General features: G+C 33.0%; 2 protein-coding genes and 1 long non-coding RNA gene across 3 annotated transcripts in view; 1 reads left to right on the plus strand and 2 right to left on the minus strand.

The window, feature by feature from the left end:
- The first annotated feature begins 237 nt into the window (after positions 1-237).
- The window catches only part of LOC134692914 (ubiquitin conjugation factor E4 B-like), a 47,161-nt gene continuing 22,105 nt past the window's right edge, over positions 238-25,293 (plus strand). Inside the window, exons 1-15 of the mRNA XM_063553548.1 lie at positions 238-405; positions 1,956-2,127; positions 2,688-2,763; positions 3,892-3,979; positions 5,211-5,337; positions 6,194-6,326; positions 8,000-8,132; positions 8,982-9,082; positions 10,478-10,586; positions 18,697-18,837; positions 19,388-19,504; positions 20,463-20,561; positions 21,345-21,458; positions 21,893-21,985; positions 24,748-24,853. Coding sequence (XP_063409618.1) covers positions 382-405; positions 1,956-2,127; positions 2,688-2,763; positions 3,892-3,979; positions 5,211-5,337; positions 6,194-6,326; positions 8,000-8,132; positions 8,982-9,082; positions 10,478-10,586; positions 18,697-18,837; positions 19,388-19,504; positions 20,463-20,561; positions 21,345-21,458; positions 21,893-21,985; positions 24,748-24,853 — 1,633 coding nt within the window. The 5' untranslated portion in view covers positions 238-381. The remainder of the gene's footprint in view (positions 406-1,955; positions 2,128-2,687; positions 2,764-3,891; positions 3,980-5,210; positions 5,338-6,193; positions 6,327-7,999; positions 8,133-8,981; positions 9,083-10,477; positions 10,587-18,696; positions 18,838-19,387; positions 19,505-20,462; positions 20,562-21,344; positions 21,459-21,892; positions 21,986-24,747; positions 24,854-25,293) is intronic.
- Positions 14,674-17,324, minus strand: LOC134692916 (uncharacterized). Its single transcript, XR_010102291.1, has 3 exons — positions 16,798-17,324; positions 15,979-16,047; positions 14,674-15,214 (listed from the first exon to the last, which is right to left on the minus strand). It is a non-coding gene; the product is annotated as an uncharacterized LOC134692916 (long non-coding RNA).
- Positions 22,819-24,098, minus strand: LOC134692915 (uncharacterized). The gene is made up of 2 exons (XM_063553549.1): positions 23,305-24,098; positions 22,819-23,076 (listed from the first exon to the last, which is right to left on the minus strand). The coding sequence occupies exons 1-2, from the start codon at positions 24,092-24,094 to the stop codon at positions 22,940-22,942; spliced, it is 927 nt and encodes a 308-aa protein (XP_063409619.1). The 5' UTR covers positions 24,095-24,098; the 3' UTR covers positions 22,819-22,939.

Consider the following 25,293-nt stretch of genomic DNA (forward strand, 5'->3'; position numbering starts at 1 on the left):
AACCCTTTTTTTCTCTAATCTTCAAAAAAATAACCCTTTTTTCTAATCTTCATTTTTTGGCCCCTTTATTCTCTAATCTTCATTTTTAAAGGGCATTATTCTTTAATCATTTAACCCGATCCAAACCCTTTTTTAATATTCATCCGAGATCGAAGTATTCGAGTCGAATGTGTTCTGGGTTCGTTATTGGTTTCTTCGTTTTTTCTGCTTTGTCGAAAGCTGCGAATAACAGTGAACACTTCCGGGTTAAAATGTGACGTCACATATTGGAAAAGAAGAAAACACAAAGACACTTTTACCTTGATTTAAAAATAATAAGGAACTTTATGGGGTCCACTTTATGGTAGAAAAAATCGAATCAAATATCTAAGTAGAGAAGAAATGAGTGAACTCACTCCAGACGAGGTAGATTATTGAAGCTAAACCAAAAAATTCAACAATAAATTGATTTGTCATGATTCCTTATTTTCAATGTTTTGACTGAAATTATTAGTGAATGTATAAAATTATGACTGATACTCTTTAAAACCCTTTGAATATTTGTGTTACATCACATAATTATCCATTTAAGTATATTATCTGTATATCTGCATTATGGAAATTTCGGTTGCAGATAACCACATAGAAGTAGATGTAAAAGACATTGATAATGTCATAATTCATTATGTCTTGAAGATCTAATTTATTGTCCTGTTACAACTTTATTGTTGATAAATAAATGTTATCCCATAAGTGTTGCATATGTAAAAAAGGATAACTCATCGCAATAGACCAAGTGACACAGAAATTAGAAATTATAGGTCTCTGTATGGCCTTCAACAAAACACTAATACACTATATGCCCGCCATTACTGGACATAATTTACATAGGTTCCAGTAAAATTTTGACATCAGAATACAAAATATCTGACGCCACAATAAAAAGGATTTATGTGTGACATCAATAGCTAAAGTGGCACAGATTCTCGGGTCAGCCGGGATTAATGATCATGGTGATACATGTAGGTGTATAAGCAAAGCCCATACCCCATAGTCAGCTAGAAAAGGCCGACATCACAAATATAAAACATTTCAAAAGAGAAAAACTAACCGTGTAATTAATGTCTAAACAAATGAACGAAACCAAATATGTAACACAGCAACAAATGACATCCACCTAATCACAGCCTCCCGACTTGGGACAGTCACATTCAAACAGAATGTTGTGGGTTTAAACATTTAAGTGTGATCTCAACCCCCAACTTGGACAGTCATGACCGTTGTGTAACAGTACAACATAAAAATGAACTACATTCTGTATAAAAATCAGTTGAAAAATGCTTAACTCATCAGATGGATCCATACAAATAGATCTAACACATAGTCATGATAGGAAGCCAATAACATGATCAATTACATCAATTTCTTTTTATTTTGTTTCTTTTGACTTTTAACCTTTAACCTGTTAACTGAAACTATTGTATGAAACCAGAGTCAATTTCAGATTAAAATAAATGTTTTGTGTTTCTTATTAACAGCTAAATGATAGGTGTATTCATGATGATAGGACCCAGCTAATTAAACATGGGTATTACCCATTGATGCACAGGTTTGGGATGGAAAATCTTGTGTCCATGATGTGGATTATAGAAATATTTACATTTACTACATATACTGACAAAATGTCAGATACATTTTGTCCAAATGACTTTAAATGTCAGAACTAAATAGTGTTCAAGTAGGTGCTGTATACTGACTACTGTTTGTGTCAAATTGTGGGTATGAATGAGAACTATCTTTTGAAAAGGGCTTACCTCATCAAATTGACACAAAGCAAAAAAACCACAACATGCTCAAAAAGACTAAAGACACAAGTCATCGATCGAACACGGTTGTCAGTAGTAATGCAGATAGAGATCACATTATAAACAAAATAATATCTGGTTTGAGATTTAATTTTCCACTAATTATAACAGATAAGGAGAAGACGTCTGGCCAGGTTAGCAGGAAACCAGACTACCCCTCCAGATGGAGACAGGTCATCGGGAACCCAGTCTACACCTTCTAGTCAGTCTTCAGAAAGACAATCAAGTCAGTCAACACCAAGTCAATCATCAGTAGACACTTCACAGAGACGAACTCTTCCAAGTAAGTCATTAGTACATTGTAGATCCTAAATAAGTCATCAGTAGATACTAAACTAATACAAACTCTTCCAAGTAAATCATCAGTAGATACTTCACAAAGTAGACATGTTTATGCCCCTGTCGTAGTGGAGTTAAGATTTACCCTTTTCTGTACGTCCCAAAGTTAGTTTCCGTTGTCCAACTTTAGTTTGCCTCAACCAAATGTTATGAAACTTATATATACACACAATGCTTATTACCACAAAACACAGATTAAGATTGAATTTTGCATGTTTTGGTAGCATCACTATAACTGTTCTAGAGTTATGCCCCTTTACAAATGGGAAAATTGCTGAATGCCTAAAAGTAGCATACATGTATCTGCAACAAGAAAGATGAGTTTGGGAGGAAAAAACAAAGAGGTTATTCATCATGTTCATTTTTGTCAATGTATAAGAAAAGATCTGTTATAAAAAAGATTGCGTTACAAAAGTGTTTTTTCCTAACATTGTGCCCTCATATTCTTGTTTGAACATCGGTTTTTGGAAATGTTTTAATTTAATTTTCAATGATTTTTTTTAGGTACTTTAAGTGTAGACCCAATCACACCAGACTCACAGAGAAGTATGGAAGTGGATTCAGAATGCTCAGAAAAACAGTAAGTTTGATTTAGAGAAGTTTAGAAGTGGATTTAGAATGCTCAGAAAAACAATAAGTTTGATTTAGAGAAGTTTAGAAGTGGATTTAGAATGCTCAGAAAAACAGTAAGTTTGATTTAGAGAAGTATGGAAGTGGATTCAGAATTCTCAGAAAAACAGTAAGTTTGATTTAGAGAAGTATGGAAGTGGATTTAGAATGCTCAGAAAAATAGTAAGTTTGATTTAGAGAAGTTTAGAAGTGGATTTAGAATGCTCAGAAAAACAGTAAGTTTGATTTAGAGAGGTATGGAAGTGGATTCAGAATGCTCAGAAAAATAGTAAGTTTGATTTAGAGAAGTTTAGAAGTGGATTCAGAATGCTCAGAAAAATAGTAAGTTTGATTTAGAGAGGTATGGAAGTGGATTCAGAATGCTCAGAAAAATAGTAAGTTTGATTTAGAGAAGTTTAGAAGTGGATTTAGAATGCTCAGAAAAACAGTAAGTTTGATTTAGAGAAGTATGGAAGTGGATTCAGAATTCTCAGAAAAAACAGTAAGTTTGATTTAGAGAGGTATGGAAGTGGATTCAGAATGCTCAGAAAAATAGTAAGTTTGATTTAGAGAGGTATGGAAGTGGATTCAGAATGCTCAGAAAAATAGTAAGTTTGATTTAGAGAAGTTTAGAAGTGGATTTAGAATGCTCAGAAAAACAGTAAGTTTGATTTAGAGAGGTATGGAAGTGGATTCAGAATGCTCAGAAAAATAGTAAGTTTGATTTAGAGAAGTATGGAAGTGGATTCAGAATGCTCAGAAAAGCAATAAGTTTGATTTAACATTGCTGTCATTGCTCTTTGTGTTGACATAATCTGTGACTAGAAGGGTAATAAATTATATTGTAAGAGTATTCTTTATATTTAAATTAGATTATGGAGACCCATTATATTATATAAAAGAGCATGTTTAATATTTAGATTGGATTCTGGACACCCCTTATAAGAGTATGTTTTATTTTATGATTAAAGTCTGGAAACCTCTTTGAAAAGTGTGCTTTATTTTTAGATTGAATTCTGGAACCCCCTTTTACTAAGAGTATGTTTTATTTTTAGATTAAATTCTGGAAACCCCTTTTAAGAGTATACTTTATTTTTAGATTCCAGTCTCAGATGGATGTTGATTCTGGAATAGAAACCATGGAAGTTGATGAAACAGAGACTAAATATGATGTGAAACGTCGACGGGTAAATATAAGTATAAACAGAAACTAAATATGATGTAAAACATCGACGGGTTAATACAAACAAACATATAAACAGACACTTAATATGATGTCAAATGACGACGGGTAAATATAAGTATCAACAGACACTAAATATGATGTGAAACATCGACGGTAAATATAAGTTTAAACAGACACTAAATATGATGTAAAACATCGACGGGTAAATACAAACAAACATATAAACAGACACTTAATAGGATGTCAAACGTTGACTGGTAAATATAAGTATCAACAGACACTAAATATGATGTGAAACATCGACGGGTAAATATAAGTTTAAACAGACACTAAATACAATGTGAAGTGTCGACGTGTAAATACAAACCATGCAAACAAACATATAAACAGACACTTAATATGATGGGAACTTCAACAAGTATATATAAGCATAAGTATAAACAGACTTTAAATATGATCTAAACATTGACAGGTAAGTACAAACATAAGTATAAACAGCCACTAAATATGATGTGAAACCTCGACGGGAAAATACAAACATAAGTATAAACAGATACTAAATATGATGTGAAACGTCGACAGGTAAATATAAACAGATACTAAATATGATGTGAAACGTCGACAGGTAAATATAAACAGACACTAAATATGATGTGAAACATTGACGGGTAAATACAAACAAAAGTATAATAATGGATCATGATAATTATTGTAACATTAATAAAGAGCCTGTCTAAAAAGCTTTGTGCATGCATGCTCCGAGCTTCCTCTTAAGAACTAATATATGATCCCTAAACAGACATTAAATATGGTGTGAAACGTTGACGGGTACATACAAATGAACATGTATATGAACATAACTTCTTGGGAATGTAAATTTCTCTCTTGAAATGTTAAATTCAAGAGGAACTGTATGATCTTTAAGTGAATGTAGATTGAGGTTTTCACCCTTGAAATGTCAAACCTAAGAAGGCAAACAACCAATAAGTTTAATAAGATACATATTGTGGTTCATTTTGTATTTCTCTTTGATGTATATCTCTTGTTATACTTATTGTGACAGATAAAATGCTGACTACTAGGCATGTCAGAGAACACTGGATAAGAAATAACAGAAACATGCAAATTTTAAGAAAAGATAACCAGGTTAAGTAGCCACTCAATATATTGTGAAATACAAATATTTTCTTGTAGTTTGACTTTAAATCAAGACTAATCATGTGATATTTCAGGAGGTCGGTGCTGAAGCTAATGAAGAACAAATGTGTAGTGCAATAAGGTCAATATTCCTGGTGTCCTGGAAAGAAAGTTCGTCTGATACACTTCATTTACCACAACTTAAGGACTCAGTAGATGAAGGTTAGTATTATAGGTTAAAAGGTAATGTGTGGCTAAAGATTAATTTCATCGGTGCCAAAACAAATGCTGGAAGTATAGATTTCACAACTGCAACAAATGTATTACGATATTTCTCCACTCCAGACAGTTAGATTTTAATATTTGAAGTGCAAGGCTTAGAATTTAACTGTTGAGAGTAGAGAAATATTGAAATACACGAGTTACAGTGGTTGAATCTGTTTCTCTTTAATGACTTTTATCCTTCCTTTTCAAAGATTTGAGGAAAGTTTTTTACTTTTGATGTAACGTCATCAGGCATGGTCGCCTTTTTCGTGACGTCACACAATAAGAAAATTTAGAAGAAAACAAGAAAATTTAATGTCACAATCAAATTTCAACCAATCATTTGCCGAGAACAGATTTTTCACTAGTGAGGAGAAATAGTTTTCTCACACCGGTCAGGAAATGTGAAAATAGCACAAAAATTAGAAAAAAGGCTTGTTGAGACAATGAAAATAATGCATAGGCATACAATGATTAATATAGAGGAAAATCAAAGCATCAAAAAGTTTAAGTGTTCAAGTCATATATGTATACGTTTTTGCAAAATCCCTGATTCCTGACAACCTCCCAGAGTAAACAAACAGTTTATAATTTCCATAACAAGGTCTTCATGATCAAAATATTAATGCACATGTATGCTGTTCATTTGCCCTACCTACGAAAGTCAAATTAGATTTTTTACCCAACTTCACAGTCCACTGAACGTGGAAAAGGATAGTGCAAGTGGGGCATCCTATTCATGGTGTTTGAATACTGAATAACAGCACTTCAGCTTCCTAAAAAAATATCACTTTGTTATCAATTTTATATACAGGTTGTATAGATTATAAAGATTTAGTGAATGAGACAGTAATGGAGGTATTGCTGAAGATACGAGAGAGCCCTGATAATCCTATCCTGAAACTAAGAACTGCATCACCAAGGAAACCAGGCTCCAGTCCTAAAACGTAAGTCTCCAACACAAACAATTGCATCACCAAGGAAACCAGGCTCCAGTCCAAAAACGTAAGTCTCCAACACAAACAATTGTATCACCAAGGAAACCAGGCTCCAGTCCAAAAACGTAAGTCTCCAACACAAACAATTGTATCACCAAGGAAACCAGGCTCCAGTCCAAAAACGTAAGTCTCCAACACAAACAATTGTATCACCAAGGAAACCAGGCTCCAGTCCAAAAACGTTAGTCTCCAACCCAAACAATTGTATCACCAAGGAAACCAGGCTCCAGTCCAAAAGCGTTAGTCTCCAACCCAAACAATTGTATCACCAAGGAAACCAGGCTCCAGTCCAAAAATGTTAGTCTCCAACCCAAACAATTGTATCACCAAGGAAACCAGGCTCCAGTCCAAAAACGTAAGTCTCCAACCCTTGCAATTGTATCACCAAGGAAACCAGGCTCCAGTTCAAAAATGTAAGTCTCCAACCCTTGCAATTGTATCAATTGTAAACTTTTACCATGCATGACTTGAAAGGAAGTACTTTATTGATTTTAGCCCACTAAAGTAGGTTAAAATGTGGAAACCATGTAGATGGTGTACAGGTCACAAGTATCACATTGTGCCTATTTTAAAGATTTTAATTCCAAGTTATAAGTTTTTTTCTTTACTGGATTAAAAGAATGTTACATTGCCAATGATTTGGAATAAATTGTATATAACTGGAATATCAAAACCAAATATAAATACATTTTTTTGGCTTAAACATCAAGATACAACGATTATGGTATCCTGTATCAATGAAGAAAATATGGAAAATTCTGAATAAATTGTACTAATTGTTTTCAAAACAAGCACATATTTAGGAGTTTTATAATACTGTTACATTTAAGATGGATTTTAAGAAAAAGTATACTGTTCAGATTATTTTAAGCAGATTTTGCAATAAAATAAAACTAAAAAAATGCCTTCGGTTTCTTATGGTTTCCTGTCAGGTTTAAAAAAAACTTTAATATAACATTGAAAATAGATTTTAAATATTAACATGAAGCAAGTAACACTGGTGTTTATTTAGGCCTTTTGAATTATATTGTGCAAACTGCAAAATAAAGAAAAGAAAGATTGGTTTCCTGTTTGGTTTCATGTCACGTAAACGGTGAATCAAAATGTATTAATTTTTTCTCGAAAAACTCAATTGTTCCATTCATACTATTCTAACACCAACACAACCCGCAAAATAAAAGTTAAAATTTTAGACCTTATAAAAAAGGATACAAAAAGAAACCAAAGGCCGAATACCAAATTATGGTCCATATCATAAACAAGAAAAGGAAATATTCCAAATTGTCTTTAATTTTCGTATAAATAATTCTTCAAGAAGTTTTAATTTCAAGGTCTTAAAAGAATAACTTTAACCTAGGCTATAGTATCTTCAATATCAATACCAGGAATATTGAACTATTTCCTCACTAATTCTACGTTTTAAGACCAACATTATTACATGTTTTATGGTTTTATAGTGACTACTTCTGCTGATCTGTATCAAGGATAATTTATCAATGAGATTCAGTTGTTATATTATTCCATACAATTACTTCTTTCATCTTTTAGCTGGAAAGTTATTAATTTTCAAAGACTAGTTATTAAGCAGAGACATTGATGTACTATTGTATTCATTTATTTAGATCTTTAGCCCCCAGTTTACAACTACGGAGAGAATTTAAGTATGCACCAGAGAAATGTAAGGATACAGATTTGATAAACTATTTACTGGACAGCTATGATAGAGTAGCCATTGAAGAAAGAACAGCTCCTAAGGTATATAAGAATTCTGCAAAAATCTATTAAGTACTGTGGATTCATAAATATTCGTTAGATACCAATTTTTTCTTGGATTTCGTGGGTACAATGGAACCAAGAATTTAAATATTCAAGGAATTGCAAATTTTCTAAAGGAATGTATGCAGACTTTGTCAATACCAAGAAATTAGATATCCACAAATATGCAAGTTTTCCTCAAAGCACGAAAATTGGTACCCACAAAAAGAAATGAATCCACAGTATATGAAAAGCAATGATTTCCTTATATATCAGTATTGTTATATTATAGTCACTGTCATCCCATATTAATAAAGTGATATGACTCACACTAACACGTTCTAGGTATGTCCTCATATAGGCATAAATACAATTGCTACAGGACATTAAGCAAACAGCAATATCAATCAATCAATCAAGCACTTAGTGTAACACAATCTTACTGCAGTATTGATGTCTCTTACTGTTACATTTAATTGGATAGATATCTACATGATGAACTAGCAATAAAATTGAGAGTGGAAATGGGGAATGTGTCAAAGAGACAACAACCTGACCGTAGACAAAAACAACAGCAGAAGGTCACCAACAGGTCTTCAATGTAGCGAGAAATTCCTGCACCCAGGGGCGTCCTTCAGCTGGCCCCTAAACAAATATATACTAGTTCAGTGTTAATAATGACTTCTTAAGTGTGGGGCCATTTTGTATTTTTACTTTATGACATAATTCAACTATATAACAGTCTTGAGTCTTGTCACATAGTTAAAATTTTGTGACATCGTTTTTCAGTGATTTAAAAGAATTTTGAAGATGACATTCACTTTTTATTCATTTGCATCAATATTACAGAGAGCAAGTATGCCACCTATGAGTACAATGTTATCTTCAGCAAGGAACCAATGTGTCTGTCATACAGCTATGGTTTTACAAGGAGTTTTTACTAGACCAAGGTAGGTTTGTATGTATGTGAATATGTCAATGAGATATAAAAATTGTAGAGTTAACAATAATTAGTTTTTGAAAATGTCCAGATCTGTGGTGTTGTATTTATTGTGTCATCATTATACTTTGCTTTAAAAAAGGGGGGGTATACTGTTTTACCTCTGTCTGTCCTTCCATCAGTCCGTCCGTCCCATGAATATTTTTCGTCGCATTTTTCTCAGGAACTTCTCTATCAGGATTTCTGAAATTTGGTTTGAGGCTTGATATAAGTCAGCTATACCGTGTGATGCATTTTCAGATTCATCACTCAACAACTTCCTGTTTACCGAACACTTGTATCATTTTTACACCTGATAGCCAAGTTGAAAATTTTTCGTCACATTTTTCTCAGGAACTGCACTACCAGGATTTTTGATATTTGGTTTCAGACTTGATATGAGTCAGCTATACTGTGTGATGCGTTTTCAGATTCATCACTCAACAACTTCCTGTTAACCGAACACTTATATCATTTTTACACCTGATAGCCAAGTTGAAAATTTTTCGTCACATTTTTCTCAGGAACTGCACTACCAGGATTTCTGATATTTGGTTTCAGACTTGATATAAGTCAGCTATACTGTGTGATGCGTTTTCAGATTCATCACTCGACAACTTCCTGTTTACCGAACACTTGCATATTTTTACACTATTAATATTATCAACTTGCGGTGGGGGTATCATCAGTGAGCAGTAGCTCGCAGTTTCACTTGTTGGTCATTGCATTACATATGGGAATTTTTACAAGTAATTGACACAAAAAATAGTGAAAGTTTATTTTAGCATTTGTCTACTCTATATCTTGAGGACAAAGTCCCAAAGTTTATACTAAATACAGTAACCAATACCAGAGGATGTGTCATAATGTATGTACGACTTCCTAGGTCAAAGATCAATGTAAAAAACTAAGGTATCAGCTGACATCCCCATGTCCTATGGTCAAGACACAAATTATTTGCCACACATTATTCACAGCGAGGCTGACATAGATAGCTCCCATCTCAATGATGTCTAGTTTGGGTTACTTATGATACACTGTATGGGTATTGTCTAGTTTTTTGTATGTTTACTGTTTCTTGCTCAACCAATCAAATCCTGTTTCCTGACGGGTGTGTGTAAAAACATGTGATATAACTGGAGATTCTTATTTCTTTCAGTTTTGCAAATTTATGACAAAATCATTTTTTGTGAATATTTGATTTTGTGGTTTAGCAAAAGTCTACATACAATCGTTAAGATAAACTTTACTTCTTTGAATATTTTATTTTTTTCTTCACATATTTCCACAAAATTGGTACTAATGAATAAAATGAGTTCACAGTATTTGTTTTTTTGTACATAATTGATTTTTTATTTATTTTCAGATCTGGAATGTCCTTATTATTACCTTATTTATTGTCTCATAATCTTCCTCGAGGATTTCTACCAGAACTTGTACAGACAATCTGTCCTGATAAAGATTCATTCTGTATGGTAAGTTACTTAAGTCCTCTAGGGAGCTTTTCTCATCACACAGCATCCATTGTTCATCGCAGTCGTCAGTTTACTTTAACAAAAATATTATCTGAAACTACTGGGCCAAACAAAACCAAACTTAGCTTAAATCATTCTTAGGGTATCTAGTTTAAAAATGTAACGATGACATTACCCATCAACCAAGATGGCGGCCATGGCTTAAAAAAGAACATAGGGGTAAAGCATTTAAAAAGAGCAAATCTGACATTGGTATAAAAATGTTCCTCAGGTCAAGATCTATAAGCCCTGAAATTTTCAGATGAATCAGACACCATGTTGTTGGGTAACTGTCCCATATTAGAAATTGTTAGGAAATTTTCCAGTTTTTCGTTTATTATGTTGAATATTATAAAAGGGAGAGATAAACTGGACACAGCAAAATTGTTCAGCAAAGTAAGATCTACAAATATTAAAGTCAACATGACCAAAATTGTCCCAAAAATGAGTTATTGCCCTTTAAAGTAGTTTAAAAACCTTTGACCCCGACCATTAACCAAGTTGGCTGCCATAGCTAAAAATAAAACATGGGGTAAATTGCAGTTTTTGGCTCATATGTATCTCTAAAACTAAAGCATTTAGAGCAAATCTGAGGAGATATATTTTATCAGGTCAACTTCTATCTAACATGAAATTTTCAAAAGCATCAAACAACGCTTTGTTAAGCAAAGTAAGTTCTACAAATAATTCAACATGATCCAAATTGACAATTGACGCCTTCAAGTTATTTGTCTTTAAAGGCAATTTTTGTAAATTTGTACAAAAATCTTTTTCTCTAAATTTACGGGGCCACCATCACCAAAACAAACTGAGAGAATTTTGTCATGAATTCTGTTCTTTTCTATAATGTGTGTCCCTTGTTAGCTCACCTGGCCCGAAGGGCCAAGTGAGCTTTTCTCATCACTTGGCGTCCGTCGTCCGTCGTCGTTAACTTTTACAAAAATCTTCTCCTCTGAAACTACTGGGCCAAATCAAACCAAACTTGGCCACAATCATCATTGGGGTATCTAGTTTAAAAAATGTGTGGCGTGACCCGGTCAACCAACCAAGACGGCCGCCACGGCTAAAAATAGAACATAGGGGTAAAATGCAGTTTTTGGCTTATAACTCAAAAACCAAAGCATTTAGAGCAAATCTGACATGGGGTAAAAATGTTTATCAGGTCAAGATCTATCTGCCCTGAAATTTTCAGATGAATCGGTCAATCAGTTGTTGGGTTGCTGCCCCTGAATTGGTAATTTTGAAGAAATTTTGCTGTTTTTGGTTATTATCTTGAATATTATTATAGTTAGAGATAAACTGTAAACAGCAATAATGTTCAGCAAAGTAAGATCTACAAATAAGTCAACAAGACCAAAATGGTCAGTTGACCCGTTTAGGAGTTATTGCCCTTTATAGTCAATTTTTAACCATTTTTCTTTAATTAAAGTAATCTTTTACAAAAATCTTCTCCTCTGAAACTACTTGGCCAAATTAATCCAAACTTGGCCACAATCATCTTTAGGGTATCTAGTTTAAAAAATGTGTGGCGTGCCCTGGTCAACCAACCAAGATGACCGCCACGGCTAAAAATAGAACAAAGGGGTAAAATGCAGTTTTTGGCTTATAACTCAAAAACCAAAGCATTTTGAGGAAATCTGACATGGGATAAAAATGTTTATCAGGTCAAGATCTATCTGCTCTAAAATTTTCAGATGAATCGGTCAATCGGTTGTTGGGTTGCTGCCCCTGAATTGGTAATTTTGAGGAAATTTTGCTGTTTTTGGTTATTATCTTGAATATTATTATAGATAGAGATAAACTGTAAACAGCAATAATGTTCAGCAAAGTAAGATCTACAAATAAGTCAACATGACCAAAATGTTCAGTTGACCCGTTTAGGAGTTATTGCCCTTTATAGTCAATTTTTAACCATTTTTCGTAAATTAAAGTAATCTTTTACAAAAATCTTCTCCTCTGAAACTACTTGGCCAAATTAATCCAAACTTGGCCACAATCATCTTTGGGATATGTAGTTTAAAAAATGTGTGGCGTGACCTGGTCAACCAACCAAGATGGCCGCCACCGCTAAAAATAGAACATAGGGGTAAAATGCAGTTTTTGGCTTATAACTCAAAAACCAAGGCATTTTGGGGAAATCTGACATGGGATAAAAATGTTTATCAGGTCAAGAACTATCTGCCCTGAAATTTTCAGATGAATCGGTCAATCGGTTGTTGGGTTGCTGCCCCTGAATTGGTAATTTTGAGGAAATTTTGCTGTTTTTGGTTATTATCTTGAATATTATTATAGATAGAGATAAATTGTAAACAGCAATAATGTTCAGCAAAGTAAGATCTACAAATAAGTCAACATGACCAAAATGGTCAGTTGACCCCTTTAGGAGTTATTGCCCTTTATAGTCAATCTTTAACCATTTTTCATAAATCTAAGTAATCTTTTACAAAATCTCCACTGAAACTACTAGGCCACAATCATCTTTGGGGTATCTAGTTTGAAAAATGTGTCCGATGACCTGGCCATTCAACCAAGATGGCCGCCACAGCTAAAAATAGAACATAGGGGTAAAATGCAGTTTTTGGCTTATAACTCAAAAACCAAGGCATTTTGGGGAAATCTGACATGGGATAAAAATGTTTATCAGGTCAAGAACTATCTGCCCTGAAATTTTCAGATGAATCGGTCAATCGGTTGTTGGGTTGCTGCCCCTGAATTGGTAATTTTGAGGAAATTTTGCTGTTTTTGGTTATTATCTTGAATATTATTATAGATAGAGATAAATTGTAAACAGCAATAATGTTCAGCAAAGTAAGATCTACAAATAAGTCAACATGACCAAAATGGTCAGTTGACCCCTTTAGGAGTTATTGCCCTTTATAGTCAATCTTTAACCATTTTTCATAAATCTAAGTAATCTTTTACAAAATCTCCACTGAAACTACTAGGCCACAATCATCTTTGGGGTATCTAGTTTGAAAAATGTGTCCGATGACCTGGCCATTCAACCAAGATGGCCGCCACAGCTAAAAATAGAACATAGGGGTAAAATGCAGTTTTTGGCTTATAACTCAAAAACCAAGGCATTTTGGGGAAATCTGACATGGGATAAAAATGTTTATCAGGTCAAGAACTATCTGCCCTGAAATTTTCAGATGAATCGGTCAATCGGTTGTTGGGTTGCTGCCCCTGAATTGGTAATTTTGAGGAAATTTTGCTGTTTTTGGTTATTATCTTGAATATTATTATAGATAGAGATAAATTGTAAACAGCAATAATGTTCAGCAAAGTAAGATCTACAAATAAGTCAACATGACCAAAATGGTCAGTTGACCCCTTTAGGAGTTATTGCCCTTTATAGTCAATCTTTAACCATTTTTCATAAATCTAAGTAATCTTTTACAAAATCTCCACTGAAACTACTAGGCCACAATCATCTTTGGGGTATCTAGTTTGAAAAATGTGTCCGATGACCTGGCCATTCAACCAAGATGGCCGCCACAGCTAAAAATAGAACATAGGGGTAAAATGCAGTTTTTGGCTTATAACTCAAAAACCAAGGCATTTTGGGGAAATCTGACATGGGATAAAAATGTTTATCAGGTCAAGAACTATCTGCCCTGAAATTTTCAGATGAATCGGTCAATCGGTTGTTGGGTTGCTGCCCCTGAATTGGTAATTTTGAGGAAATTTTGCTGTTTTTGGTTATTATCTTGAATATTATTATAGATAGAGATAAATTGTAAACAGCAATAATGTTCAGCAAAGTAAGATCTACAAATAAGTCAACATGACCAAAATGGTCAGTTGACCTCTTTAGGAGTTATTGCCCTTTATAGTCAATCTTTAACCATTTTTCATAAATCTAAGTAATCTTTTACAAAATCTCCACTGAAACTACTAGGCCACAATCATCTTTGGGGTATCTAGTTTGAAAAATGTGTCCGATGACCTGGCCATTCAACCAAGATGGCCGCCACAGCTAAAAATAGAACATAGGGGTAAAATGCAGTTTTTTGCTTATAACTATGAAACCAAAGCATCTGGCTCAATATCTTTAATTGTTTTTCCATAGGCGGTAATGGTAACGTTTATTCCTGTAGCTCAGTCCATATCGTAAACTTGAATATGTATGATAGCTCGTTTCGAAGCTGTGACATTTTCACATATGTGGTTAAATTTTCGGGGTACGAAGTGAGATTACTTTTTCCGTAAGTTAGCAAACCCGAACATCCTTTTGTGATGCGGCTCCTTGTGGTAAAATATCCCCTTTTTAACACAATAAGTTCTTTGAAAATTTAATACTTTGAACACATTCAATAGCTCCATAGTTTTTACACATTTATTCTATGTTCCTCTACTTTCCTAATCACCACAAATAATTAAGTTCAGTCATTTGTTAAAAATAGAAACATGTCCAATATCACTATACAGAGATTTTTTCTTTACACATGACTTTTGAGTTCCTCATTTCAAGGCGCATTAGGGATGTTGTCCCATATTGCAATCCATAGTTCTGATTTTTCCAAATATTTTTATGTGATCTTCATCGGTATGACATTCTGAATAAATCTGTGTATTTTTGTCCATTTCTGAAAAAAAATAAAGTTGTTTCAGCACTATAAGGCAATGACACTTTTATCGCTATATTTATTTATTTTGAATACAAAGTGTATGCATAATTAATTTCTTACAGTATACCTTCACTAGTCAAAAGAAGGACAAAACATTTGAATGTTACCTTAAATTACAACACACAGACCCTGTTAAAGCATTCAATAAAATTTTATGGTGCCTAAAAGTGCATTTTGACAGAGAAATTATGCAAAAATGAAGATTTCATAAAAAAAACCACCAAAATACTTAATTATTCTAGCCAGTGGAAACCTGGTATTTTATACTGTAGAAACCACTATAAACTACTGTAAAAGTCATTTGAATCATATAATTAGAGTGCAATGAAGTGCAAATTTTCAAAACTTGTTCTTTCACATAATTGTATTTGAGAAAAAATGTTTTTTACATGTATTTCAGTGAAAATCTTTTATCAGTGAGATATCGGCATGAGATTTTAAAGGAAACATTGTGACATCACACGTAATATGGCGTCATTAAATAACGACATACCAAAATAATGCTAATTATGGTTTGCAGTGTTACATGAGGAACAGTTGCCGCAAGGTTTAACTTGAAATATGGAGTCGAAAAGATCAGTAACCAAGCATTTTCATTTAATGCCAAGACCATAGCAACAGTTTTCATATCAGTATATTTTTAACATACCGACTGTAATTTGAATTGCATAAATACCATAAATAAACAATTTAGAGCTTGCCAAATAAAACAAAATGCTTACCAGTTATTCAGGACCTTTAAAAACCTCTAGTTTGTCATCTCAGGTTAAAAAGTAATGATATGTCTGGAACTGAAATAAGACAAAACAATTACTCAGGCTGTGTTATTATTTGGTTTAAATACATAAGTATTATTGAGAGAGCAAAAATCAAATTCTTGAACGTTTTATCGCAAAGAAAGAAAAATGCTTCTCCCTTGTGGCTTATCAACCTTCATTTAAATCTTTTATATTAGAAGCAACGAGTGGTAGCAAACTAGCTTAATAGTTGAAAAGGTGCAGCAATATTGTTTTCAAAAGGTTTGTTGACCCTCCCCCTTTTTCACTGAGAAAAGACAATATCTTGTGATATGCTAGTGTGCATTACAAATAATAATTCATGATTTCTTTAATACATGTACATGTTTGTCTGTTTATTAACTGCATATGATATCTACTGACTGACCATGGGTCAAATTATTGGTTAAAAGCACATGATGATGATGTATTTCACTTTACTCGTATGAAGTGTGTTATCTCCCTTGATTATCAGTTATTCCTGTAAACCGGAGTGATAATTACATAACAAAGACTGTATTGTGTGATGTTTACTTACAGATAAAACTATTATGTTAGTTCATGCCTTTTTCAATTCATAAACAATTCCTTTCGGATCTCTCGAGGGTGTAAACAAAGTTAGAATTGTGCCTAAAAAAAGTGTTCAGCCCTGTGCCTATAATGCTTTCTAAAAGCGAAAATTTCATTGAGTATCTGCTGGCATTTATCTATAATGGTTATCTGAAATCATCTGGAATATCTAGGTATAAATAAAAAAATACTTACCATCATTTTCACAACTTTCCCGGGTGTACAAGGTGAAATCATCCATAGATCACTCTGAAAACTTCTGATTTATCTTTTTTTAAATTGGCTCAATATCTTTAATTGTTTTTCCATAGACGGTAATGGTAACGTTTATTCCTGTAGCTCAGTCCATATCGTAAACTTGAATATGTATGATAGCTCGTTTCGAAGCTGTGACATTTTCACATATGTGGTTAAATTTTCGGGGTACAAAGTGAGATTACTTTTTCCGTAAGTTAGCAAACCCCGAACATCCTTTTGTGATGCGGCTCCTTGTGGTAAAATATCCCCTTTTTAACACAATAAGTTCTTTGAAAATTTAATACTTTGAACACATTCAATAGCTCCATAGTTTTTACACATTTATTCTATGTTCCTCTACTTTCCTAATCACCACAAATAATTAAGTTCAGTCATTTGTTAAAAATAGAAACATGTCCAATATCACTACACAGAGATTTTTTCTTTACACGTGACTTTTGAGTTCCTCATTTCAAGGAGCATTAGGGATGTTGTCCCATCTAGAGCAAATCTGACAAGAAGTTAAATTGTTAATCAAGTCAATATCTATCTGCCCTGAATTTTTCAGATGAATTGGACAACTGGTTGTTGGGTTGCTGCCCTCCAATTGGTAATTTTTAAAGAAATTTTGCCGTTTTTGGTTATCTTGAATACTATTATAGATAGCGATAAACTGTAAACAGCAATAATGTTCAGCAAAGTAAGATCTACAAATAAGTCAACATGACCTAAATGGTCAATTGACCCCTTAAGGAGTTATTGCCCTTTATAGTCAATTTTTAACAATTTTCATTAATTTGGTAAATTTATGTAAATTTTTACCAAATATAGTTCTCTGTTACTAATGGGCAAAGTTCATGATAGATATGATTGTAAGAAGCAAAATCGTTCAGTAAAGTAAGAACTTCAAACACATCACCATCACCAAAATACAATTTTGTCATGAATCCATTTGTGTCCTTTGTTTAATATGCACATAGACCAAGGTGAGCGACACAGGCTCTTTAGAGCCTCTAGTTTAATATGCACATAGACCAAGATGAGCAACACAGACTCTTTAGAAAGATAAATTCCCTCAGGTATATGCTGTGAATGGTACTTTAAAAAGAGAAATAACAAAAAAATGATGAACGGCAATCAACACTTACCAAGTACCTTTACTTGGATTCTTTCAGGAAAAAAAAAATGAACAAGCAGTAACAAACAATGTCAAACAAATACATATAGTTCAGATATCTTGACCTGGTACCTTATGGGGAAACATTACTTGGTAAACTAGTTATACTTATGGTAAAATAGCAGCTCTTGTTACAGATAGTCATCTTATTTATGATAGAATTCAAATATCTTTTAAAAACAATATCTAAAATCTGTTTCCTGCAGTGTTAATAATCTGGTTCCCTCATTGGTCTACACAATATGTTTATACTGCTCCTCTTTGTTTACATTGTAGATATTTGAACCAGTTCTCCACTGTTTAACATGTATGTTTATACTGATCCTCTTTGTTTTCATTGTAGATATTTGAACCAGTTCTGCACTGTTTAACATGTATGTTTATACTGATCCTCTTTGTTTACATTGTAGATATTTGAACCAGTTCTCCACTGTTTAACATGTATGTTTATACTGCTCCTCTTTGTTTACATTGTAGATATTTGAACCAGTTCTCCACTGTTTAACATGTATGTTTATACTGATCCTCTTTGTTTTACATTGTAGATATTTGAACCAGTTCTGCACTGTTTAACATGTATGTTTATACTGATCCTCTTTGTTTTCATTGTAGATATTTGAACCAGTTCTGCACTGTTTAACATGTATGTTTATACTGATCCTCTTTGTTTTACATTGTAGATATTTGAACCAGTTCTGCACTGTTTAACACGAATGATCCATCCTTTGTCTCTAGATAGTGATGAGTATAAAGACCCTCTCTGTGTGTTGACAGAGCTATGTGATATAAAAAGTGGCAATACAAGACCAGTCTGTTCACTGGTATGTACAAATCATTGTTGTTACTTTAATACATCAGGCCATTGGTCAGTATAAGACCCCCTCTGTGTGTTGACAGAGTTATGTGATATAAAAAGTGGCAATACAAGGCCAGTCTGTTCACTGGTATGTACAAATCATTGTTATTACTTTTAAAAGCCAAGGGCAGATAACTTTACTGAAGTTGAAAGGACATTTTGTAGGGTTTTTTTTTCAAGAAAATAAGGCCTGTGACAGCTATCGTTTTAAACATGTAAGTAACACCAAAAACCTTTGACTGCATCTTTGTTATTACATGACACAATGTAACAATAAAAAACAGTTTTAAAACTCTTTCAATACAAATTTTGTGATGTGTGATATTGATGTTCTTTCCATTGTATAGATCCAGAAACAGGACATAATATAATAATTCATTTATATATATATATATTAATAAAAACTCCTTCAATACATGTGTTGTGTAAATTAATGTTCTTGCATTTGTATAGATCCAGGTATTGGGATTGCATGTTTGTATTCCTTTAGATAATTCTTTCTTTGTTTTTTACAGATAGTAAAACAGAATAACTGGTTACCCGATTCTTTAACACAAGCGGCAGGGATAGAGTTAGAGAAGTTGTCCATGTTAGGACCATTTCTTGGTTTATCATTGTTTGCTGAAGACAATGTGAGTTGGTAATTTAACAATAAAAACTAGCAGTGTAAAATATTATAGTAAAAAAGAAATTTCACGGTAGATGGTTTTGAATGCATTTTTCTATAACAAATACAATACAATTTTCAAGAAAGCATTCATTAAGCATTATTTGATTTAATGTAAAAGTTCCATTTGAAAGTGGCTATTGTGAAGTCTTCATACAATCATTTATTTGCTTTTGGAGTATCATCTTGCAGTTAATTAAGTTTTATGTCTAATGTAAATGGCATAAATAAAGGCAACAGTAGTATACCGCTGATCAAAACTCGTAAATCGATGGACAAAAAACAAAATTGGGGCAACAAACCAAAAATTAGGGAAACTCATTAAATATAAGAGGAGAACAACAAATACAACATCAATACCAAACACATGAATCTGGGATAGTACCCTGACACATCTTATAGTTATGTGAATTCAAACTCAAATATAAGAGAAAAAACAAATGACACAATGGAAATGTAACACACACAGAAACGAACTATAATATAACAATGGCCTTATTCCTGACATGAAAGAAAATAATAGTGAGTTGAACCTGGTTTTGTGGCATGCCAAACCTCCCTTTTTAATGGCAATGTTGAATATAACTTTGAAATGACACCATAACATTACAGGACTACAATACAAATAAATAGGAAACATATTAGACAAAGAAACACATGAATAATAGCATTATGTAGTAAAGGAGATCTGTAGTACATTTTTACACATTGTGACTTGGATGGAGAGTTTTCTCTTTGACGCATCTTTCTATTTCTGTATATTTCAAAAAGACAGTAGTTGAAACAACATATAAAATCAAAACAGAAAATATTATTTCAACAACCAGCCATATTCTAATAAGTATGTCACAAATATATGTTTAACTTTTCATATGTATTTAATGTACATGTATGTGAATGGTATTGAACAATTTATATTTCAGACTAGAGTAGTAGAAAAATATTTTTCTGGCCATCAGTTAACACCAGACAATATCAGGATAACACAACAGTCATTACAACATGGCTTAGAATTTGTACGAGTAAGTACACACACACTATTACATATGTTGTGTAGGTAAAACAATTTAAATGAAAAAACTAATGGACTAATTTATAAACGTAAAAACAAATATGTAACACATCAAAAACCCACAACCACTGAATTACAGGCTCCTGTCAGACTTGGAATAGAAATATGCATACAGAATGTTCCATGGTTAAACATGTTAGCGGGATCCCAACCCTTTCTGTAACCTGGGACAGTAGTGTAACAGAACAACATAAAAAAAGGAACTAAAAATCAGTTGAGATAGGCTTAACTCATCAGATAGATGCAAATAGAAATATTGTATAGCAGGTAATTTTTACAGTTGCAAAATTTCACGATTTTAATTGAATAAGGTATACGAAATATTCTGGGGGATTCAAAACTTTTATCATTACCTTTGCAAGTACTCTTTTAAATTGGTGTGATTTTTTTTTGGCGATTTCATTCTATCCTCAAAAGTAACCCACTATACGGTACATCTAACAAAAACACAGAGTGGACGTAGCTGCATACATGTGGAACCCAACAACAAATAGACATTAAGAACAGATCTAGATCTGAGAGTGCTCCCAGTTACTGACAGCTAGATCAACAACTGATAAAAAAAATCAAGCACCTAATATACATTTGTTTATGTAAATTTAGATGGATGTACTTTTTATTTATATAAATGCAAGGTTTTTGTATATTTTTTTATTAGTATATTGTCATAAATTTATTTTTCATATCAGCATATTATTATAATTTTAAAAAATCAGTTTGTTATTTATTTCAGAATGAATTATATAAGATAATGCATACTATTCTAGTCAACTCTGAGAGCAGAGATTCAGCCTTGTCTTTCATAGCCACAGCTTTAGAGAGAAACTCTAAAAAATCTCAAATACAGGTAAGTTATATCTTACAGAACTATTTCAAGTGATGTTTATGTTAGTTTATTATAAACAGATTTCAATATATTTGCTGTTGTTTCTTATGGACAGTGCACACACACTTTTTGCTTACTTGATCTTTATTGTTAGTGAGCTGTATGTTTATACCCCTGCTTTGGAACAATTTTACACATGATAGCCAAGTTGAAAATTTTCGTCACATTTTTCTCAGAAACTACAATACAAGGATTTCTGAAATTTGGTTTCAGGATTTATACAAGTCGGCTATATGGTGTGATGCCTTTTCAGATTCATCATTCAGCAACTTCGTGTTTATTGAACATTTGCATAAATTTACATCAGTGAGCAGTAGCTCGCAGTTTCATTTGTTTATTCTTTGAACCTTATTTATGGCATGTTACATATTTCCATGGTGTCATTTATTTTCCAGGTAGATGAGCGATATGTTGCAGGAGACGGCTTTATGTTGAATTTATTGTCAGTATTACAGATGTTAACTGTCAATAAAATTAGTCTAGAAAAGGTTAGTAGCATACATTAAGTATAAAGAAGTTGTTCTTTTAAGAAAGGAGATTGTGGAATTTTATGGTGAGGTATGGTTGGCTGCTGCCAAAAAGTTCTGTGGAATAACTATGAACTTTCCACTAAGGCTTTTCAAATATGTATATATTGTTACTGATGAAATCATAGAGGTCTTTTTCCTTTAACTTACTGTAAACCAACTTATTTTCGCGAGCGATTTATTTTTCGCTAATTTCGCGAGCATTCAAAAAACGCCGAAATAAATCGCCGCGAATAAGTCCATAAATTCTAATGGGGCATGTAACAAAATTTAAGATGAGAAAATGACAAACTTTATTACTGAAAGGAAATTGAAATAAAAACACAAACATCATTATGTAAACAAACAGATTAGACGACATAATTATTCAGGTAAGTCATATCGCAGGTGTGTACGTATTCAATTATTTATCGACTGTCAACATTCCACTTCTCACCCAACCGTTACGGATTACACCTTTTTGATCTTTCACCTTTTGAATGGCTTGAATAATCCAATTAGTGTGTATTGGCTTTATGTTTGACAACTTCAAATTGATTTCAACATTTTTGACAGTTTTACCAGCTTTCAATTGCTTACCAACTTGTTGTGCATACCATGCAGTGAAACACAATTTCACTACCTCCTTAATCTGAGAATTACCAGATAAATCAAGGGGTTGAAGCTCTCCAATACACCCTCCTGGAACATATTTAATTAGTATGCCTGTTTTCTGTAACTTGTTAATGAACGATTCAACACGATGAGCAGCATAAACATCAAATATTGCTAGAGCTGGTTGTTTAAGTGGGAGATTTAAACGGTCACGTTGTTCGTGAATGTACGGCAATAGAATAGTGTCAATAAATCAAAACATAGTTTGTTCGTTTGACCAGTGGTTTTCGGAATGATGAATATCCCAACCTTTAGGAAATTTCACTGGAGGGTGACATTGATCAGTTTTCCCTTGATACAGTAGTTGAGGGGGAGTAAATTCCCTGCCATGGTGCATGTTAAAAGAGCCGTAATCTGGCGTTTATCCTCGAGACCAGTAATTTCAACTTGCTTTGACCCTGTAAATACAAAGGAGGGTCAATTTTAATTTCATTTAAATGGAGATGGATTTTATGTTTATTTTTTTGACGTTTATTGTTTTATATAGTGAATTATCATCAATATTATTGATATCATGAGAAACAAAAATTTTCAACAAAATAATTTGTTTGTTTGGCCTGAATTGATCGTTACTATAAAAATAAAATAAAATTATAAGGCATAACAAAATAAAATAAAAACCTTACCTTCTTCCACCATTGTCCAATTCCCACATGGAATTATACTGATATTTGTTTGGTCAAAGTTCATCACTAATTCTTCGGGAATGTTATTTTCAGTTATAATTTTTGAAACACTGCCGAGAAATTCTACCCTAAGTTCATCAAAATTAGCAGGCACTTTGCGTGCTGCTTTTGTCCCTTTCCGTTTAATGAAACCGATTCTCCTAAGAAAAGACTCGGCCCAAGATCTATGAAGAGAAATATGTCCACCATTCTCCTGTAGCATACTTCTGCACTTATGCTCCAAGATTCCCGTAGCACAGGCTATCAAAATTTGTTTGTTTACTATTGCACCCGTTGCACGAAGTTTTTTGACGTAATCCACAACTTCTTCGTCGTATTTTCCAAGTAATTTTGGGCGACCTTTCGGACTTCTGCTCAATTCCACAATTTTTTTCTCTGGTGTTTTGTTCATTTCATCGATATATTGTTTTTTCATAGATCTAACAGTACTTTCATTTATTGTTTTATCCAACAATTTAGAAAAATGTTTTGCAGCACTGGTATTCCCATGTTCGCAAGCATATCTTGCTATTTTAGCTCTCTGCTCGGATGAATTATTTGAATATTCGCCACGTTTTCTTTTTCGGTTAGGAGACTGCAAAACGTCTTTAACTGATGAATTTGCAACGGTGACAGTTTTCGCTGTTTCAGCGTCTTTTTCTACATTAGGATCGGGCAGTAATGAATCCAAAGAATTGTCTAATTCTCCACTTGTAGTTTTTTGATTGATTAAATATTGCCATAAAGACATCCTTAAACTGACAATTGAATTATAAGAATAAATAATTTAGGAGTTGTACAGGTGCGTGAATTCAGTTCACGTTCGGTCAAGTTTTAATTAGTGACAATAGACGTAGGGATTTTATTGACATTTTAAAATACACTCTAGGGAGAGTGTTAATAGCGAAAATAAGTAGCCGCGAAATTGAATTGACTTCCGAAAACGCGAAAATAAGTAGCCGCGAAAATAAGTTGGTTTACAGTATTCTTTTCAAAATTTATGGAGCCTCATTGGCCTTGTGGTTTAATTTGTCCTAATACCAATTGCTAGCGGGTTAGGGTTGTTAATTTGAATCCCACTTAGATTGTCACGTTTCCTATTCAAGAGTTATGATCCTGGGTAAATTGAAATATGGCACTTTATGTTGTTTCTGAGCAATAATTTATGAACCATTCAACTTATTCTTTTTAGTTTCATTACATTTTTACAGATGACAAAATGGACGTCAGTTTTGATATTGAATATAGTTTCTATGCAGTAACTTATGAACCATTTATATGATCCTTGATAGGTTTAATAGTATTTATAAAGTGAAGGTAAAGTTAACTGTACGCAATGTTAATTTGTAAGTTTATGGTCAGAATGTGACATATTTACTCAATATTTATGTAATATATTTATAGGTAGATCCTTATTATCCATTTCATCCTAATTCCCGTGTCAGCATTAAGTCAGAAACACGACTTCGAGCTCTGCCTAATGATTGTGACAAGTGGACAGAAAAACTCAGTAAGTATTAATCATTTATTTCTATTCTTTTCAGTAATCATTAATTGAGCCATTTAAGGGCTTAATTTAATCAATTTATCTGAAAAAAACTGTCATTAAAGAACTTGAATAATGCAGTACATATTAAGGTTTCTAGTATGACGTGCTTCTTACGCTGTGTAAACAACACTGTGATAAAATTCTCTATATATCTATAGTTGGCGCTTCCAATGATTTTGCTAGCGCTCGTCACTTTCGTAATTTACAATAAATTTACCTGTCTCTATGTTTTGACAAGTCTTTGACCCCCAGGAAATTAACATTTGCAATTTAACGACAAGTTGAACAACAGACCCCTGGTGTTACAACTTGTGATAACAACTTATCCTTTTATTGCGATCAGATGGGTCACTAATTCGTTAATTATTAATAAACCTCATAATTATTTTCCCTAGGAAAAT

Source organism: Mytilus trossulus, chromosome 12 (assembly GCF_036588685.1).
Source record: "Mytilus trossulus isolate FHL-02 chromosome 12, PNRI_Mtr1.1.1.hap1, whole genome shotgun sequence".
Classification (NCBI taxonomy): Eukaryota; Metazoa; Mollusca; class Bivalvia; order Mytilida; family Mytilidae; genus Mytilus; species Mytilus trossulus.